At 36.2% G+C, this 21,030-nt stretch overlaps 3 protein-coding genes across 12 annotated transcripts in view; 1 reads left to right on the top strand and 2 right to left on the bottom strand.

Annotated features, from left to right (window-relative positions):
* Positions 1-7,865: 7,865 nt before the first annotated feature.
* Positions 7,866-10,109, bottom strand: LOC136249088 (TNF receptor-associated factor 3-like). Its single transcript, XM_066041004.1, has 6 exons — positions 9,371-10,109; positions 9,251-9,299; positions 9,091-9,189; positions 8,964-9,035; positions 8,755-8,916; positions 7,866-8,703 (listed from the first exon to the last, which is right to left on the bottom strand). The coding sequence occupies exons 1-6, from the start codon at positions 9,523-9,525 to the stop codon at positions 8,020-8,022; spliced, it is 1,221 nt and encodes a 406-aa protein (XP_065897076.1). The 5' UTR covers positions 9,526-10,109; the 3' UTR covers positions 7,866-8,019.
* On the top strand, positions 9,767-14,259 carry LOC136249089 (uncharacterized). Of its 5 annotated transcripts, none has more exons than XM_066041009.1 (7): positions 9,767-10,995; positions 11,182-11,243; positions 11,346-11,480; positions 11,581-11,896; positions 11,956-12,158; positions 12,211-12,405; positions 13,822-14,259. In XM_066041009.1, the coding sequence occupies exons 5-7, from the start codon at positions 11,967-11,969 to the stop codon at positions 13,840-13,842; spliced, it is 408 nt and encodes a 135-aa protein (XP_065897081.1). In that variant the 5' UTR covers positions 9,767-10,995; positions 11,182-11,243; positions 11,346-11,480; positions 11,581-11,896; positions 11,956-11,966; the 3' UTR covers positions 13,843-14,259. The 5 variants fall into 5 exon arrangements, with proteins under 5 accessions (XP_065897081.1, XP_065897079.1, XP_065897080.1 ...); XM_066041007.1 differs by having other exon boundaries at positions 11,182-11,291; XM_066041008.1 differs by having other exon boundaries at positions 11,176-11,243.
* Positions 14,260-16,887: 2,628 nt separating this feature from the next.
* The window catches only part of LOC136249074 (telomerase reverse transcriptase-like), a 21,346-nt gene continuing 17,203 nt past the window's right edge, over positions 16,888-21,030 (bottom strand). For 5 of the 6 annotated variants that reach the window (XM_066040978.1, XM_066040980.1, XM_066040979.1 and 2 more), the window contains 11 exons: positions 20,131-20,188; positions 20,000-20,084; positions 19,848-19,940; positions 19,703-19,789; positions 19,584-19,653; positions 18,673-18,715; positions 18,497-18,626; positions 18,386-18,444; positions 18,298-18,335; positions 17,062-17,167; positions 16,888-17,006 (listed from right to left, as the gene is read on the bottom strand). In XM_066040978.1, the coding sequence (XP_065897050.1) occupies positions 16,938-17,006; positions 17,062-17,167; positions 18,298-18,335; positions 18,386-18,444; positions 18,497-18,626; positions 18,673-18,715; positions 19,584-19,653; positions 19,703-19,789; positions 19,848-19,940; positions 20,000-20,084; positions 20,131-20,188 (838 nt within the window). In that variant the 3' untranslated portion in view covers positions 16,888-16,937. Of the gene's footprint in view, positions 17,007-17,061; positions 17,168-18,297; positions 18,336-18,385; positions 18,445-18,496; positions 18,627-18,672; positions 18,716-19,583; positions 19,654-19,702; positions 19,790-19,847; positions 19,941-19,999; positions 20,085-20,130; positions 20,189-21,030 lie in introns of those variants that run through there. The other variant, XR_010698030.1, reaches the window with a different exon arrangement.

The following is a 21,030-nucleotide window of genomic DNA, read 5'->3' as shown; positions in this document are numbered from 1 at the left end:
TCGTATACAAACAGCAGAAGATAACCTCCAAAACAGCATCCAATAAGCCAAGGCCAACTTTGAAGCAAATCTAATCCAAATTTCACCTTCAGAAATGATTCAGAAATATCAAAAATACATCAGCATGTAAGAAACATCACTAAATCTGCTTCTATCCCTGCTGGCAGTCTTCTTTAATGATAGTTCTACCACCCAAGATATTGATAAAGCGGCTACTTTGTTCAACAGGTACTTTTACTCTGTGTTCTCTCAGAGTACCTACTCCCTATACCTCAATTTGAAGACATGGCTTCTACCATTGACACATCAATACCACTGAAGAAGTTTATACTTCTTTACTATCTCTTGACTTATCTACAAGACCACTGGTATTGATAGAATTAACCCTCCGGTTGTCTTAAAAAACTGTGCTATTGTTTTAACCAAACTTTTGCATTATTTATTTTCATATGCCATTTACTGTTGTCTTCCTTCTGAATGGCAGATAGCTACATTGCATCACCCCTATATTTTCAAAGCTGGCAACAAAACTTGTGTTACTAATTATAGACCCATATATATATATATATATATGCATTGTGTCCAAGGTACTAAACGTATTATTTATGAAAAAGTTACGAATTCTATTTCTAATTGTATCTCTACCCTCACAATTTGGATTCATGAAAGGGCGCTCAACCTTGCAACAACTTATTGTCAAAGATATTTATGAGCACCAAACCCAATCAGATGTAATCTATTTAGACTTTTCAAAAGCTTCCTGACAACGAACTACTCAAAATTATGGCAAATTGGCATTACTGACAACCTGTGTTGGTAGTTAAAATCATGCCTCTGTGATAGATACCAATGTGTACGACTCAATGGTACATTACAGGCAAAGTCACTGCATAACTTCTATATTTCAGATGATTTTGAATCATATGGGGTAAAATTTTGACCACACAAACTACAAAAACGGTTGGATGGTACAATTTACGTTACTGTACTTGGCAAAACAAATTCATAACAAGGCGGTTGGTGCATTTTGTTAATGAAACATAACCAAAGAGTCAATACGAAAACCATACAGAGTTGAAGGCAGTTGTATACAGCACTAAGAACTAAAACCTACTCACCACCCTCTGTTCACAGCTTATATGAAATTATACATGCATCACAACATGCAGGGGCGGATACAGGGGGTCCCCTCCTCTAAAGCTTTTTAGTATACCAAGATCAAGATACTCTAATAGAGCAGTCACTCTAATAAAGCAGTCACAGTATTAGAGCAGTGTGTAGCAAGCTATGTAAGGATTTTTAAGTACTTTATCAGGTATAAATGCATAGTTGGTGAGGTGGGCAGCTATTGTCAGTTGGTTGTGACCTTTTTTTGGTCTCACCTTACCAAACCAGAGAATGTAGCAATCTGGATCTGTCCCTGACAACATGTACCCATGCATAACAAAAGTAATTTTGCTGTGTACTAGCTAGTGTGTAGGTGGTAGCCAGTGTTGGGCAAGTTACTTTTTAAAAGTAACTAGTTACATATTACATATTACTTGCAACAGAACTATTTAGTTAGGCCCCTATTTGGTGATTATTAGTTTCTCATCCACCGCCCGCATCCTTCTTAAGCTACCGCATGGTAAGCCATTATTTACTCTGTGCATGCTCAAAAGAACACGTGATATCAAACTGATATAATTTTTTGTTGATGAACGCTACAATTCGCGCTATATCTCGCCAGGAGAACTGTTGTTTTCCTTAGCAAATTGCTGCAGTACCAGTTGCGATCGTGTTCTATCGACTTCATCAAAGCAGGCTTTCAGACTGTCGAAAAACAGTTGGCGATCACGAAAAGTAGAATCAGCTGGTGAAGGAAATGTTTGTAGTAAGAAAGAAAGACAATTTGGACAAGGTCTGTACATCAGTGTGTTAATATTATAAAATAATGGCATAATGGTAATACCCTCCCGCCCGCATCATAATAATTAGAAAGGCTGGATGAGAAACTAATAATCACCAAATAGGGGCCTTACAGTTACATATTACCCATAAAATAAAGTAACTGTAATAATATTACATATTATATTACTTTGTGCCCACAGCCTTAAGCTGTCACGTGTGAAACTACCACCTTATCACGTGACATGATTGCGTTGTTGGACAATGTGCAAACCTTGGTTATAAGTAAGAAGCTAGTGAATAAGCTTCATTCAGTAGGCCTCGTTACTTCGTTGTGGTTAGGCGTTACTCAGAGGATTACTAACGAGATTAGTAACTTCGTTACTTTTAATAATAATATTACGTCATATTAGACTCGTTACAGTAATTATATTACTTAGGTAACGCGTTACGTTTGTAAGTAAAGTATCTTGCGTTATATTACCTGTTTTCATAGCGTATTTCGTTATATTACTTTGTTACCACAAAAGTAATAATATTACGTAACGCGTTACATAAGTAGCGCGTTACTCCCAACACTGGTGGTAGCCTTGCCCTACACAGTGATATAATCAATTAGCGTTGCCATTGTGTGTACTTAATCTACATGTCCTGCTTTGTTACTCTTGAGTATAGCAATAAATAACCTACTTTGTTGTTTGCATTTTGTTGGAACTCCATATTAGTGTTCAGTCTAACAGCTCTGAGCAAAGCTTACTTCTCTCCTGTATGCCTAATTATTTGACACATTAAGGCAAATGAAATGAGATTTGTACCTAATAACTAAGGCTAGCACAGAAATGATTCCTTGAGAGCATCCTTATTGGAAAGACAATTCATTTGATTTTAGGCTTCTTAATCTCATGGCTCCACACTGCTATTTTGACATAGACTGATAGGAACCACAGTAATGATTGTCAGTTTACACAACACTACCGATATCCATGGTAACTATATATATATTTGTGTGGTCAAGTTTTCATACATATATACAGGAATGGTCATTCAGAAAGATAAAGTTTTAAAACTAGGGAAGCAACAGACTTCCATATGATACAGTATACACAGATCACTTCATTATTATTCAAACTATTGTGCTACAATGTATGTATATCTCCATAACAGTACTCTAGTTTCCTTTTTCTTTACAATAAAATGCAAGTGGAACAACTAATAGTTTATGGCTGTTTACTTCCAATCAAACCTGAAACAAAAGTGTTTGTTGTATGTAAAATCATTTGTTACCCAACATTATAATTACAGCCGATGTCACAAACAGTACACAATCTCACAAACTCATGTATCCCAGGAATCTCTTGTATGTCAATCCTATGGACTCCTTGGCTGAAAGTTAACCCAGTATGTACTTTTCTGATCTCAGCTTGCTTCCTCTCAATCAACTGTCTTATCACTTCCTTCTGTTTCTTGATGATTATTGAGAATTGAGTGTATGGTACCCTTTGGTTTAATTCACACTGTGTGGCACAATGGAAGAAATGTCAAGCATGTTGTCAAAGACAATTCCGAACAATCAATTGAGATGCAGACTTTACAATACACTTGTAGATGAGGTTCTAGAATAACATGCTTTATGCAAGTACATTGTATGAAAGATTTGCAATGCAATATTTTTTGAAAGATGACTTATGTATGTAACAACAACTGTGCAATTAAATCATGACGGAACATGCTACAATTTCTCCCACAGTTACGCAAATGGGGTTGTTATTATTTAATCTCCCATTAGGCATATGGTTGTAATGTGTAACACTTAATTTGTACATCACTTTTGTATATGTGGCTGATAAATTGGTATTTCTACAAACAGCACAGAACTGTCAGAAATATGGTCGAATAAAATTACACCAGTAACTTATTAGTTCTAATCTTGATAACCTACACACAAAAATATCCAAACTTTTATGCATGAATTGACCTGCACAAGCACATTATAAAATAAATTTATTAGAAATGATCACAAGTCACAACATGACCAATGACAAATACATATAACTGATCACCAAAATGGTTATACACAATGTGGCAATATGATATTACAATCATTTCCACATACACATGTACTTCACATAGCGTCATAATTTTACTATCACACTGGTGTTTGCTAGTGACATGCAAATACAGTGATCACAAAATGCATCATGAGCTAAATCACAAGGAGCAGCAACTGTTATATTTATAGCTGGCTACAAGTGTGTCCTTTAAACAACATCCAACTGTTACAGTATGTCTTTTGTCCTTTTGGCTTTTGTCTACAGCTATAATGAACTATAGAATAAAGTATTATACTGCCCATTATTAATAGCACTTGTTAACCATTCTATTCATCAGTTTACTGAATATCAAATACTATTTTGTACAGTACAACCCTGTTATCGAACACCAATGTATACTCAGGCAATGATAAGGGTGAATTGTGGAGCTCGTTTTCATGTGCTTCATTTAAGTGCTCTAATAGAACACACACTTAATCAAATAGAGCCTATGCCACACAACACACACCACAAAATCTAATAGTCCTATGTAGCTTCGAAATAATTACATAATCAGTTTGGACACAAAAATGGATAACCAAGGGTCTAACTGTACTCCTTCTTGGTACTGTGCATGTCATGAGAGAAAAGAAACGAAACACATATATGTGGAGGACAAAGATCCCAGCTGTTGTGGCTCCTTTGGCACATGCCTAGACTGCATGTTGCTGAGGATCAGTCTGGGACTCTTTTCTGCATTCTTCACATTTTAGTTACATGTTTCAGACTCCCTGTATTTGAATAACTTTACAGAGAAAGATTGTACATGATCCATTATAAATAAAAATTAGGCATTAAGCTTGAAATACTTCTCCTCCATGTAGGCTGTATTGCATGTAATTATCCAAACACCTTTGTTCCTAAAGTTAGATAAAAGTGTGTATTCAGAGATAGGTGAATTCATTTAAGCCAAAGGTATGTATGTTTTATTAGAAAGTTTATTTATTATAATTATATATAAAATTATGTGCCCGGTGATATAGCTATTCTAAGAATTCTTACTACATTTTACTTCACTGATTAGTGGCATCTAAACAATGCTGCTGCCTATATTTGTATTGTATATTATTATAGATCGCTGTTATATAATTCATCAGTGTGCACATTTCATGTTGTTCTATATATCATCCAGTCTCAGATGTGACATCATGAAGATCAGGGAAGTGTGTAGATATACTAGTGTAATCCCTTGCTACTTGATTCATGGCTTATATTAGTCTGGCAATATCCACCTCTTCGCTAAAGTAAGGGTCACAGACCCCATATCAGTCTGTAGCATAGAAATTCTGCACTATAACGAATTAATGTGTGGAGATAAAAGTGTATGAGTCAGACCTGTTGGAACCAAATCTTTGTCTTTATTAGTGATCATATTTTGGAAAACCATCATTTTTCCACATGTACACATGCAAAGGTCTCTTTTAAATCTATTGTTTGCACACTTGGATAAAGCTATTAACTATTACATCTTCTAGCTATGACGTTTCACACCCAAAGCTTCTTTTTACTAGAAGATATGGATGATTATATCAGAACATGTAATAACAAGCATGGGGTACCTATTGACTTACAAATTGGGTAATTTGCTCAGGTGATGGAATGGCTAAAACTAAACATGAATGAAAGGACACTTGATTTAACTATCAGAAGTCTCTTTATCACTAACAGAACTTAATGCAATACATTAGTTTGTAATGTATTGGCACCATTTCTGGAATGCTTCAAGATATCAGGCTAAAATTTTAACACAAGATAGATAAATACCCAGTGCCTCACTTAGCTATAAAAAAGAGAAAATTTACCAATGTGTGAAAAAGGATGATTGGGTCACTAATATTAAAATAATTATTGCATCCTTAATGTCAGGGAGTTTGTTAAGTTCCACTGTATACATAATGCAGTAGTTACTAGTTGCTCTATACAACTCTTCATTATCTTGCAGCTATAAGTCATATAAGTGTCATAAGTTGTATGTGGTCCTGATACATTTTAATTGTAAATAAATTCACAATGTATGTTATTGGTGCTCCCTATATCCTCATACATGCAGTAGCATACTATACACATAGCCGAGCAGTCATATCATACGCTATGTATACTATACATACATGTACATAAAGCTGTAAACATTTAAAGCTGTAAACAGGAAACGACTTGTATACACAGCCAGCAACATAATGATCAAGATGAGATGCAAATGTAATCCACTGTATTGTAGCTGTATAGTTCAAAGTTCCAAGTTAAACTTTGAGATTTTGACTCTGCTGGTACTGAGCCCATACTGACCAGATGACCAAGTTTACCACTAAGAATACCCAGGATATCGGGTTCCTGAGGTGATGTTGTTTTATAGTGTTGGATATGTGTATTAACTACAGGTATCCATCACATCACCCTATCAGGACCTTATGAAACACTGTACACATTTGCAGTTGACATGTGGTCATTTGGATGTCTGTGTTTGAATATTTGTATTGGGAAGACTGCAGCTTTGAGACAGAGAGAGGTAGAGCTGTGAAACCTTACTAGATAAACTGATTAACTGGCCAGTTATCATTTATTTTTTCTCATAACTATGTGTAAAATATGCCAGCATAATTAAAAGCATAATTGGCTGGAGTGCTATGCCAGGATATTTCCTTAATTCCATGAAAATAGATTAATACTTCCAAATAGAGCAGTCAGTAGAAACAGCAAAGTACTCAAATGCATTATACACATGGTTCCTTTGATCAATACTCTCTAATAAAACAGTCACTTTGTAGTGAAATATTCTAATAGAACATTCATTGATTATATATATTCGAAGATAATGTTACTAACCTAGGAATGTAAATGCAAACATAATGGGAATACTGAAGAGCATCACAGGTGAAATTTTTGGAAATTCCTGAAAGCATTTTGGGCAAAAATTTGAGCATTTATTTGACTGAAGCCTACGTACTCATAACCGTTCAGTTAAAATATTCACTCAACATTTACATTGTGGTACTCTTTTCTTGTGTTTTAACAATGATATCACACTTGTAGCAGGTATAGACTTACTTTGGTAATAACTGACTGGATTGATTGCAGAGGACCTTCTCGTGGTGTTCATCATTTGCAACACTTTGTAATGGCTGAAAATGAAGGATAATGTCCACTTCACTATTTCAGTAATTGGTACTTGGGGGTGCACATTCAGATGAAATCAATAAGCCTGATGCTAGTCTATTGTGGGTTTACCAGTCATAAAAGGCAGACAAACAAGTAGAATTTTAGTGATCATAGTAGTGAGACAAGAGAGGTCACCTCACACCTGAAGACATACCAGTGGACATTTGATCCTTAACTCAGTCAAGGTGTTGACCCTGCTCCCTGCCATTGTTCCACACCTATCCTGGTGGTCCTCTAGGATAGGAGGGAAGAATATGTCTCCCATGAGGGTTTGGGTGGGGATGAACATTGGATTATCCTTAGTCATGTGCATTTTGATAGTTAATTATGTAGTAGCCAATAGCAATAGCTTGTATCCTTTATACTGGTACTATAAAATTTTAGTCTTCGTACTTCATGTTATGCAATGAGCAACAAGAATTTGTTGCTATAGTTTGTAATGGGATGACTTTGAAGTGAAATGTTGACATAGTAAATAGTATAAACAGACCACTTATGGTTAATTAAGAAATTAGTCAGCATCTGCTATGTAATCCATGCAGCCACACAATATCATGTGATGGTAGCTAACCACTAAAAGTTCAACAGTTCAGTTCAACTCAAGACATGTAACTCTGTTGTTAGTTTTGCATTACTTTTGTTACCACAACAACAGATACTTAGTGCCTGTCCATTGTCAGTATGTAAAGACAATACAATATTATAGTCATGACCTCACAACTAGTCTGCATGTAACTTGACCATTAATTTAATTAATCCTTCAATTACTGTATACTTACAACAAACACATATTTTGAAGAAAAACTGTTTTGCTGTTTCAACCAAAAAACACTTCAATTATTATACTATGAAAAACTGTTTCACATATTACATATAGATGTATGGCTCAGTTACACAGAGTACACAACAAACATAAACAGTTGTTGTCCACACATAGTGACTTGGAGAGAACACTTGTAGGAGCAAAGTGAGTACTACCAGACACAACATGATATGATGGAGGTGCTGTTACTGGAGTTAGTGGTGGACCACGACGATGGGTCATCTGATAATGGCTGTGTGTCTGATCACATAACAAAAGGGTCAAGGTCACTGGGAGATCAAATGGCCATTCAAGATCTTCATCAAAATTTCCACCTTGTTTTACCAGCAAGTAAATCGATATGTACTGACCCCAGGTGTCCTTAGTTGGCTCTCCATTGAGGTATATTAAATACATAATGATGTACCCTCTAGGACCAGTACAGATTTCTTCAGTGACATAAGGTTTAGCATCACTGATCCATTGAGAAATATTATTTACTTTGAATTCATATATTAGTGATGAACTTGGTAGCAACTGGTTGTAAATGCAAGCAACTTGACTTTTACCACGCATCATTCTGTTTAGTTCACACTGTGCCTTTTGTACTTCCATGAATTTGTTTATAATGCAAAACTCTTCAGGATTAAAACTTATATCAGTCATTGATTTCTCAATACTATGAAGACATCTTAGCAATTCATACTTACAGCTATCAACCTTTTGAGACAAACTCTTTTGAATAATTATATCTTCATTTCTAGGTTTCTGTACACAACACACAATAAGTAAACTTATTAGTACACTTAGCTATCTTACCACTTTGATAAGGTATGAGTGATAATTCCGACAACTGCTTTCATGTTGGTTCATTTGGTAGAACGTTCCCTTAAACTTGCATCCAAACTGTTTGAATAAACAAGAATGTTGCAAACGATAGCAGCCATTATCATAGTTATCTGGATCGAGATGTAACGGCATCTACAAATAGTTTACATAATCATACAACCTGGATGTATAGTGTGAACCTCTCGTCGAGATATCTTCTTGCCACAACGTTCACACGACTTTAGTATCCACTGACAAATCCTTTCATGATTCTATAGAAGCAAACACACAGTAGTAGATATACAACAATGTGGAAGTCTTACATACCAAGCTATTACAGTAAAGGCTTGTCCATTTACAACCATGCCATCTACACTTCACTCGAACAGAATTGAGGTCCTTAGTGCATGCCTTGTCTCTGAAACACTGGTGAAAGATGGAATATTTAGATAGCACATAAATTAAATTAGGTACCTGCCTATGATACCTGTTCGTAACGCACTGCTAATCCACATTTTAAACACTTCATGGGATCTCTACATGGTAAAAACCGCGCACACCAATTACGCTTCACTTCAACTACAATTATAGATACTGCTCGACTTACGGCTGATCAGTGAAGAGTATTTCTTTGGCGCAGCTACTGCAAATCCTATGCCCACATTCTAACTGTAAAGGATCATCCAATGCTAGAGCACAGAACGGGCACTCATAACGTTCGCGGTCTGACGCGGTAATCAGAAAGACATTTCGTCCCGGCATATTCACTTGTGGCGATGCCAATAACAATGCCAATATAGAAGGTAAACTATCTGGAACTCTTTACTACCATTTTCTTTAAACACACTTGTTCGCATTTCACAACGAAAACTTTACTGAATTCTTTTATTGGGCGTACTACCCTAAGATCCAACCTTTATAACTTTTATCAGTCCAGCCACGTGTTGGCCATGCTTGGATCACGACATCCGGCAGACCATCCACCTTCATTATCAGAATTGTCTAGAAACTTCGAGAAGAAAAGACTTCAACACAGGCTATTTTTTTCCGGATAATGTTGCGCATTTAACACCGGATACTGAATTTGTCAAGACTCAAGCGGGGGACTCGAGAGACTTAGTTTCACCATAGGGTGTCTATTATCTATGGTTTCACTGTTTCCAGGGCCTCAATGTCGTGTTCTCCTCCAGATTGACAGTAGAAAAGCGAAATGACTAGACGTACAGTGCTATGATTCGTTCGAGGTGAAGATCCGATGATTGTGAGGCGTATTGCGATAGATGCTAAGCAAAAGAATTTTCAAAACAACTAGATGACCTTCATTGTGGTAGTTTCGACCCAATTAGCTTTCTCGTATGTAAACTGTTATCGAGATCTGGAAAACATACAAGAATGATGTGTACTTTTATTTCTCATTCCGGCATCTCGCTTATCCAAAGTCTGCACCAAATAGCCAATATGTACAAGTCATGCTCCACTCAAAGAAGTGCATAGAGGAGATAAAGTGTCATTTGTTAATACATAGACGATGGAAGGAGCAGCACAAGAGAATCAAGGTATGCCACAGAAAGTTCCACAATAGGTTCATCTGGCTTTGGAACTGGAAGTAGGGACTACAGTCAGAGCACTTAAGGTCTAAGATAGTTGGGGCTGGAAATGTCACTGTGAAACGACCAGACTTCTTAGAAATAGAAAGTGAGCCTGATAAGAAGATTGGAACTGCCAAACAACAAACAGTTGAGGGCAATGCTGGTACTATAGTTGGAACGTCAGGCTATGTCACGGGGAGTACATTCAACAGTCAGAGTACCAGGAATGACAGCAAATTTTTGCAAATTTTTGGATCAATTTGAAGCTTATAAGTTGTGTACAATGCTGCACAAGCTCACCATAAAGACCTGTATGGCCATAATGGCTATTACAAGATGGATGACTGGCCTAGGAAAAAATAAAATGCCAACTAACAGCAAAAATGATGATGAAATTATGACACCAGCAGTAAAATTAGGATACACCAAACCTACTTGATTATGATTAAATTATTAAATACGGGTAAAGGCAAAGCCTGTATACCCGACTTATGCTGTATTAGTGGAGAGCAGTGTGAAGGTGTATAGCACAAGTGTGTTTGCATCACTGCCGACCCACAGCACATTCATGATGAAAGAGGTAAAAGGATTCTTCTGGAGTGACTAGGGTGAAATTTGCCTTGAAGTATTCTGCAGATCAAAGGTACAGCTTAGCATGTGTATCCTTATCATAACAATATTATTAGTCTGTGTAAGGAGACATTCAGGAAAGTCATAAGACTTGTTGAAGTAATGGGATAGTCCCTGGGAAACCCCTATCATTTATTATGCACTTGTGGTTGTGACATCATAATGTGGTCTGCTTATATAAAGTTTCTTTAAGTTATAGTGTAGAAGACGAAAGAAATGACAGGGTAAGAAGAGTTGAAGAAGCAGAAAAGGATGAACTTGGTGAGAGATTGCACTTTAGAGTGAAGTACTGGCTTTATAATATACACTGTAAGTTGGATGGTTTATATGAGGAGCTTGTTGATAGTCATTGGTTTTGAATAGTGTGACAAATGGTTTCAAGGTAACATCAAATATCCATTACCTACTGGAAGAGCTACTGATTCTAAAATTGGTAAAGGTGGCAATGGATTTGTTTTCACTATTTATCATGAGCGAAAGCAATATGCAGTCAAAAAGGTTGGTATACATGCATGTATAGATTATGTTGAGCTGATATAAATGTATATCTATATGTTTGTAAAGGTAACAAATATATTTGTCTTAGTTTATGTTATAGACTGTTTATCGCTCTACTGAAGCCAATGTCCACTCAGTATTGAATCATAAGAATATTCTGCCACTTTTGGCTGTTCTTATGGGAGAGAGACATGAACGTCACTCTGGAAGGTTCTACTACTTTCATTTCATGCTGAAAATGGATTATGACTTATAAGACAAATTTTATTATCCAGAGAAGTTGAAACACTTCTATAATCACTGTGCAAAAGATATTAAAAAATGGAAGACAGGTTTTAATAACATTAAATTTATTCTTGCTGGAACACTGGAAGCTCTTGCATATCTCCATACTAATGGACATAGAGATGTGAAAGGTGAGCATTTTATGAGATATGATAATCATGGTAGTGATTTTTATTTTTGGATTACATAGCCAGCAACATTATGATCAAGATGCAGTGTCGGTGTCGGTGCAAGCCACTCTACTGTAAATGTAGTTTAAAGTTCCAAGTCAAACTTGGAGACTTTGACTCTGCTGGTACCGTACCAGGACTTGGTATAAAAGAGCCTACTGACCAGATGATCAAGTTTGCCTCCATCCTGCCACTAGGAACACCAGGATATCGGGCTCCTGAGGTGATGTTGTGTTTATAGTGTTGTAGTTGGTTGACATGTGTATTAACTACAGGTATCCATGCACATCACCCTATCAGGACCTTATGAAACACTGTACACATTTGCAGTTGACATGTGGTCATTTGGATGTCTGTGTTTGAATATTTGTATTGGGAAGACTGCTGCTTTGAAGCAAAGGGAAGAAGCTTCACTATTGTTGTCAACAAACCATCCATGTGGTAAAGAACTCTGGGAGAAGACAACCAAAGTAAGTCACAATATACCCATAGTGTGGCGTGCTGGCTTTCTAGACCGCACGTCACATTTGCATGTGTCTCAATATGTACTGCCACTTGAGAGAGATTTACAGGAAGAAAAAAGCATTTTCACACGTGCATAGCTCCACGACCCCTTCTTTAAAACACACCATTATCTTTTGCATTATAATTATAACTGTGGCTGCACAAAAAAAAATTAGATTAAATTTGCATCAGCCATTTGTGAGACGTGGGTGTTCAAATTTCTATTTATCTTAATACAAGATTATGTTCAGTCAAATTCTTTGTTAATTTCAATTCAATGAATCCCAAATTAAATTAGAATTTGATTTGGAATTTAGCCAATTTATTGGCTTATGATTCATTAAAATAAATTTTGCAATGGGGTAGCGTGAATAAAGGGGCCCACTAAAGCCATAGGGTGTCTACGAGGGCTTACATTTCTTTTCACACACTTTGCAAAACTTGTTATAAAATGCAAACGTGCAACTAGATTGTATTGAAAACTTTAGCACAAATAAAGAACATGTAAAGGTGAATTCGCATCCAAAGTTTGCTATGAATCTGATAAATATCCGGAGAGTTTATACGAACGTTTATTTGAATAATAAAAGATCAAACTTTTGTCATGGCTTCAGGGTAAACTGAGTATGAGAATAACTTGAAAATTGGTATGTACATAGGCTGATCATTGTAGCAGTACAGTGGAGCGCCTCTAAGACAGACACCATTGGGGAATTTATTTTTGTCCTTTGCAATTAGGTGTCCTCAGTTGAATGGTTTACAAGCTACTAATACTGTCAATTTGGGATGTCAGGGGTAGAATTCAGGGGTGTCTTTTAAGAGGGGTTCCACTGTATGTACCTTGAAAAACAATAGAGTTACAGCTACAGATAAGGATGACCAGGATGTCAAATCAATTTTAAAAACTGTGACCTATCTTGTAGAGCTTGAAAAATGCTGTACATTGATATATAGGTTTGTAATAGTCATGGCTGTAGTAATTATTAGATAAACAATAGGGCAGTTCTCCAGGCTTATCTACTGGGCACCTTTGGTAAAACAGCAACACAAGTGATGTATAGGTCATTATCAATAGTGTAGCATTGCCAGGAAACTAACACAGGCATTCAGTTGTATCTTGCACTGACTGAAAACCACCCTATTGATAAAGCGGAACACTTTTCTATGTGGCGATCGACAAAATTAGCCTGCTGCTATCTTCCATGTATTCTCTAGGGAGGGATCTAACATTGGGGCTTACACACATGACTACAGCATGGAGAATTTGGATTTACTGAGAAACACAATCGTGTGGCTAATAACGGTTTATAAACTATAAATACAATAGTACATGCAGATAATGCTGACAGTCAACTTTTTGATGCACAATTCATTTTTTATAGACAACGACGATGGCAGTGTAATAATGGATATTTTATTGAAGCTCCACCCAGAATTCAATAAATACCTAAATTTGGATTGCCTAGTACCTTTTTTAAACAGATACAGAATCTTGACTAAAACTGACAGATTTATTGTAAACAATCCTCTAAAATCCCCAAATGAAAAGATGACTTACCTGTTAGATGCATTGGATGGAAAAAGTGCTGAAGTTCTGTGCAAGCTTTTGAGGGCTGTGAAAGAAGAACCAGAACACACAGGACACCAAGTGTTGTTGCAACTAATTGAACAGAAGGGTTATCTAATAAGCATTGTTTAAATAAATTTTGGTCATTTTGTAATAATTGTTGGAAAAATAATTGTTGACAGTGTTCACCTGACTCTATTGTAATTGTTGTTATACTTGTAATCACAAATGTCTATGAAGTGATATGAATGTGGACATGACTAAAACACGGAACGGACTGGGAAAACGGACTCACAAACGGACTGGAAGGAACTCCCATGAAAACGTTTTTTTGCCATAGAAACTCACTAAATCACTGCTACAAAGAATATAACACGTAACAACAGCCTTAAACAAACCTCTAAACGTGTGCTCGAGCCACCATTACTACCCTGAGATAATTTACAAAGCGCCAGTCTGCCAGTTTGAGCGCCTGTGACAGCGAAGTTGTCGGTTAGCTACAGTTTAAGCAAACAAAGTAACACAGACTGTATTTGTAGTAGCCAGTTTCTTGCCAGCTGATTAAATACAACGTGGCCGCCACGAAGCCTACCTGTCACCTGTAAAACTGAAGATCAGCCGTCAAACTAATTGCAGCAATTAACCAGACCATGAATTCCAAGTAACATAGTGTCTTAACAGGCTTAAAGCTTGTGTCTTGTCTTGTTTACACATGCGAAACAAAAGTGCGCTTTTAATTAAACACAAAATGCTTATAATTACAGTTTACACTTGCACTCTAAGATAGTAGTGTCTCTTAAATATTCCAATTATTATTGAGAAGCTTATTGATATATTATGTTAATCCAGGGATGTATTCATATAAGCATAATACTTGAGTATCAGCTGATGATGATGCAATCACATTGGAACTTTAATGGTTTAGGGGAAATATAACTGAGCTGATGATAAAACATTAGGAAGTGTGAGTTGCCTAATACTTTAGAGCACAAGAATCTCTATACCAGGGTTATATAACAAGATGTTTCAAATACAATGCCACATGTACTTGTACTCCTATTATGATGATAAGCAATAATATAATTAATTATATCTTATGCATGCATGCACGCACGCACACACTCCTTGACATTCCTCACTGTTTGTATAAAGAGTAGCACCTTCAATCCTGTCCACCAAGAGATGCTGAGTAACCTATTTACCAGCCTTTTTTTATTAAGGCAAAGTGGGTGGATAATGACTTGATTCAAATTACAGCAAAGGGACAAAGTGTGTGCGGGCATTCTGTCTTTGTTGTGCCTTGTTGATGCTTTACAAGGTATGTGTATGTGTACATTCACTTACACACTTTGTCCACTTGAATTATTCATCCCACCCCAACCCCCCTCCATAGGAGATATATTCTCCCCTCCTATAAGCCAGACACAAATTACATTAAGCATTTTTGCTTAATTAGACCAGGCCAGGAAAGAGGACCATGCACCAGGAGCTATGGATAGGCAAAGAACAACGGCAGGAAGTGAGGTCACTACCTATATAATTGACATTCAATGTAGTTTGATGGAATGCATAGATGAAACATTCTATAGTACATGTGGTATCTATTTTGATAGTTATGACTAGTTGTAAAATTTTTATCTTCATACTTTTTGAGCTATAATTAATTTGTGTGATGTGCAATGGGAATTAATGTTGTCTAACATTACTCGTGTGTTTGTTTATATACAGCTAGTTAGCTTATATATGACTTATCATTTTACTGCTGTATCCAATAATAAGAAAACTAGAGTCCTAACCACAGAGCATTATACAAAATTTTTGTTACCAGCATCCCTAGCTAGCCAAATAAACTGTAACCACAACACCAATCACAGGGAACTCATACTGCAGACTGAGGGCATTATAGACTTAATGTAGTACAAAATGCAAAAACTAAAAAACTGGATCCCACAAATAGCAATTTTTCTGGCACTGTGTATAAACAATGATTTATGAATAATATTCTAACGGCTATTAAAACCACTATCAAATATCAAATACTGATGTATAAATGGAACAGGGTGAGTGTTCTGTAGTTTTTTTACCTGTCAGGTGAGTGTACTGTGCCTAGAGTGATATATATCACTTATACCACAAGGGCACAGGTTTTGCTGATATATAATTAAGTCTTACTGATTTTGGTATGGTAACTCTTATTCATGATCAGCTCTAGATGTGCACGGTAGGAGTGTCATGTAGAATGGCTGGGAATTATATTACATTTTGGACCATGTACACGGACAATTCTCAGTGTTTACCAATAGCCGTTGCTCAATGCCATCTTGTAGGTGATAGAGGAAAAGCATAGCCAAAACATAGTTGATTGTGCATGGTGTAATTTGTAGGCAAGAGTAGCTCGCTGAAGCACATGAGCCTATACACATTACACTAGTTCAGATACGTATCAGGGGCGGATCCAGAGTTTGGAAAGAGAGGGGTGCACCTTGCTGAAAAACAGTTGAAGACCAAAAAAAAAAAAAGAAAAAGGTCACAACAATAATAGCTAGTTATCCTTTACCAAATATATCACGTCTGTTATATAAAATAAAATCCTATTTATAGCTTCATAGGTAAGCTACACTGCCTCATGAACATTGTGGCTGCTTTATTAGAGTAATCTACTGCTCTATTAGAGTATCTTGATCTTGTATGCAATTTCTTGAAGGGGGGGGGGGCATTTGCCCCAAATGCCCCATCCTGGATCCGCCATTGTGTATACACTATACAGTGTTAGGCCTATAGACTATGATTGAAAAGGTATTATTAATGATGCATTATGTCACAATTATTCACCCAATTTGATGCTGCGATCTAATTAACTAGATGAACAAGTGTCACATACTACAGTTCCAAACCATTTCTTTACTTGTATTGTACAGACATACAGAAGAATTAATAAACAACAAAATCAAAATTATGGCTTTTAACAACTTCCGTAAACCTCAACTCTTCTGATGGAGACTATACGGAAACAATTTAATAACAGTGTTATCAATAATTATAGTTGCTCACACACCAATAAATAAGAAGTTCTTCTTAATGCTTTAGTAATCATGTATAATAGTGGCAAATGAGTGGACTGCTTTCTTCTCAAAATTTTGACATATGCAGTAAAGCATAACCTAACAATGACATGTAACAGTTATTTAGATATTTGACTAGCTACCTTGGTGCAATTTATATATATATTTAAAAGAGACCATTTAGGGATTTTACACAACAGTATTGGAGGATAAATATCAAGGCATCCATTGTATTATATGTAAAATTTCTGGAGGAATGGTCTTGTGAGAAATGCATATTAAATCAGTGCTTTACAACTGATAGATAAAGCTTATTCAAATGTTTGTCAAACTTGAAATTCTTCTATATTCTGGCCAATTATAGTGGCCACTACATTTTCTGGATGAAAGTTTGTAGCCCATTTCTACCTATAACTAAAATTTGTGCTATTCTTTGTTAAATTCAGTCTTTAACCTTTACAGTACAACCGAGATTTAATAGGAAACCATTTTCAGAAAGCCTTAGAATCTTCCCTGAGACTAGAACTACTGTGATCGGTTTCCTCTGTTTCATTGGTATAAATTTCAACATGAGTAACCTATTACATGCCAAGACTGATTAGCTGGTCTGTTAGGTTCCATGCAAACACAACACAGATGTGTCCTAGTGCTATGAAAACATTGTATAGAATGATTCACTCCACTAAATAACTATGTAGTCAATGCAAAAGTGCTACCATAGTCTGGCACCGCTGCAAAAAGTAGGGGTCTGTTGAAATACAGAACAGATCCTATATCATTTCAAAAGAATTCAATTAGACAGTGTACATAAGTCAGACAATTTGTATAAAAGTAAGCATTGCATTGCCAAGATGATGTGTGTATTAACGTCATCGGCATGCATTAATTGGCTACCACTGAATTTCAGTGTTAAAAATGATTTAGTATCTGTATTTCACCAAACCCTTGCTTAATGCAAAGGGGCGGGTGCACCAGACTAAGGTGCCACTGTATAGTGAGACATGTGTGGTTAATCATTACCTATACAATGGTCAAAAAGTTTCCCAAAAGTTAGATAGTATGTACTTCAAACACACAGCAAGCACATGTACTTGATAACAATTTGTGCTGGTGAATGGATAAGCTTCTAACGTAAACAGTATTATCATTCATGGCAACTAACACTAGTGATATATCATACACACTCTGTGACCTAAATGTGAATGGACAAATGTAGCTAGTAATCTTACCACTGACAACCTCGATACTCAACAACACATCCTGGTACCTGTAATAAACTGATATTATATCAACACAAACTCAACTACAATCACTAACCTCATGGTAGATATTTCTGATCAGCTTATAACAATATTGAACCAACTTGATAATAGTATCTGATGAAGTGATAATGTGACACGTGCAGCTGTGTGTATACTAGTAACTTACTGAACTGAAATTCCACTAGTGATTGAGTCATCCTCTTAATGTGCATCTCCTTCATGTAAATATGGAACTTCATAGCACTCAGTAGGAACAATTGATAAATGTTAATAATGATTGTATCCTCTGAGTTGACCTAATATGGTCAGGTAATGTGATGAATTATGTAACATGTTGTTTACTTTACTACTGAGCAGTAGAGGATGACACTTGATGTGTATCGTGCTACAAATAACAAGCACAGCATTGCTATTAAAACAAGTGTAAGGAATATACTGAAGATTTAATCCCTCATGCGTGTATAGACTGAAGAAGGTATTAAATATCCACTAGTACATCTTCAGATGTAGGTGACCCTTGTTTCCCTACTCTTTGATCCCTAATTGAACTTAAAATTCCTAATTTTTCTTGTACTTATTTGTTTATCTTATAAACAACATCATTGGTGAACCTGCACATACCGCATTAGAAGAAAATGGTGCCAGGGCTTATTGTTTTTGTCTGAACGTACACCCAACTGTCAATTACTGAAATAGTGAAGTGGTCATTATGCTTCATTTTGAGTTATGTTCAGCCCATTACACAGTGAAAAACAATACGAGAAGGATCTCTGCAATCAAATCCATTCACAACAGAATTTTTGGACAATTTTCATTACAAATGTAGAGAAGCCATTACGCGGTGTTACCATGAATCGACACCTTGCACTGTCAGCAAAGATAAATGGGGACACAGGTAAGTCCACGAAGCATGCATTGTACATATTGTGGTATGCCAAAAGATACCTGTTGGGCTGAAGCGGCATCGAACAGTCAAAAAATCAAGCCAGTAGTTATTGAGCTACACTTGTCTGAAGGCATCAGGCAGTCAGCAGAAAATTATACTGAATAATTAAAACAAAAATATTGTAGCAACCTATTGGAAGCATTTCCAGTCATACTTAAGGCACTTTTGGGCTTGGTTATACCTGATCAATACTGCCAAGGTGCCATGAAGATATTTGTGAGGCTGGTTTCTTGTCAAATTTTATTGAGAGAAGGTATAAACCTCCATGATCCCTAATATACAGTGTTGTATAATAGTTACAACTTACCTCATAAGGACTTGTTGCATGTGATGTAATGGTTTACTGTACAAGTGTACTGTGACAGCATCTCTGAGTTCTATATGTCAATATAACACATAAGTGAGAAAATAGATAAAATACTTTACCAGCAAATAACATTCTGGAGTAGTCCACACGTACTTCCACTGTGGTAGTATTGATCAGGTAACCACACCATGGTATCCACTGGGGACCTGTAGAAATGGTAGAGAAAGGGAAGTTTAAAAGGAATAGCACAACAAGACAACTAACCATTCTTAACTAGTTCTACCTTTCCGTTTTCCAACAGTTCAAAGTTCTTTACAGTTTTGTTGACATTGATGAAACAATTATAGTCTGGTATGCCTTTTAACATTAGCAATATAATGATTTCGTATACTATGCAGTTTAAACAGCACACATACCTTTGACCATTTTATGATAGAATTTTTTAGCCACTGAACTAGATTTTGTTATCAGCAGGAAATCATCAGCCAGTCTTATCATCACCTATAGTAATACCATCTATATTATGATCTAGTGTGTGGTAACATACACTTTCTGATGGGTCCAGTGTTGGTAAGTATTCTCTCTCCATTGCAGCATAATAATAACTGTATAGTGTATAATGTAACATTCATGAGTGTTTTTATTGTATTTATTTGTTATTGTGTAGAGAGTATGACTCACAGGTATACAGTGATTGCTAAATTGTAATCTACAATAAATAATGATACAATAAATGTTTAAAAACCATTCAAAGATGGCTGGTTTACAATGTTTTCCAGAACACTGTTCAAATAATTATTATTAATTTCAAGTGTTGCAATGATAAAACTTATTTATTATGTACTCTTGATGTTAGACTATTCCATATAAAGGTGTAAATATCTTATTCGCCTGGAGTTGGAAAATCTTTGTTTCGTTGCAGTAGACCCAAGGATACGGAAGTTATGAGCATTTGTTTACGTCACGTCGAAGTGATCATATGCAGGTGAAAATTGTAACTCCGTACCTCAATTCGTTGGTAAGTTACAATCCTTTTTGTAGGCGCCTGTAATTTATTTTCCCTATACTTGCTGTACAAATTGATTTTTCTGTTGTTGCTACTTTGTAGGGCTGTAACTCCTAAAGTTATTGGCGTATGAGGCTGAAACTTTGCCAGAGGGTACACTTGGCTAAGTAGATTATAAATATTTAATATACAGGAAATTGAAAATGCACGATTGTGTCGAATTTTCACAGATCCGGTCACATATGGTAGTGTTTCATGTGGTCCAAGAAGCCAACACACGACACTTAGGTGATCAAGGAACACGCTCTTTAACGATCTAGCTGTATTAAATACAAGCCTCTTATCGGTAGCACGATGAAAAAAAGCTGTGACCACGCCCCTTAAATACCACACATAGTCCAGTTAGCTGAAAGTCCACTTGAAATCACCATAATACAACAG

The sequence above is a fragment of the Dysidea avara genome, chromosome 3, assembly GCF_963678975.1.
Source record: "Dysidea avara chromosome 3, odDysAvar1.4, whole genome shotgun sequence".
Classification (NCBI taxonomy): Eukaryota; Metazoa; Porifera; class Demospongiae; order Dictyoceratida; family Dysideidae; genus Dysidea; species Dysidea avara.
This window is presented reverse-complemented; position numbering and strand designations above follow the sequence as displayed.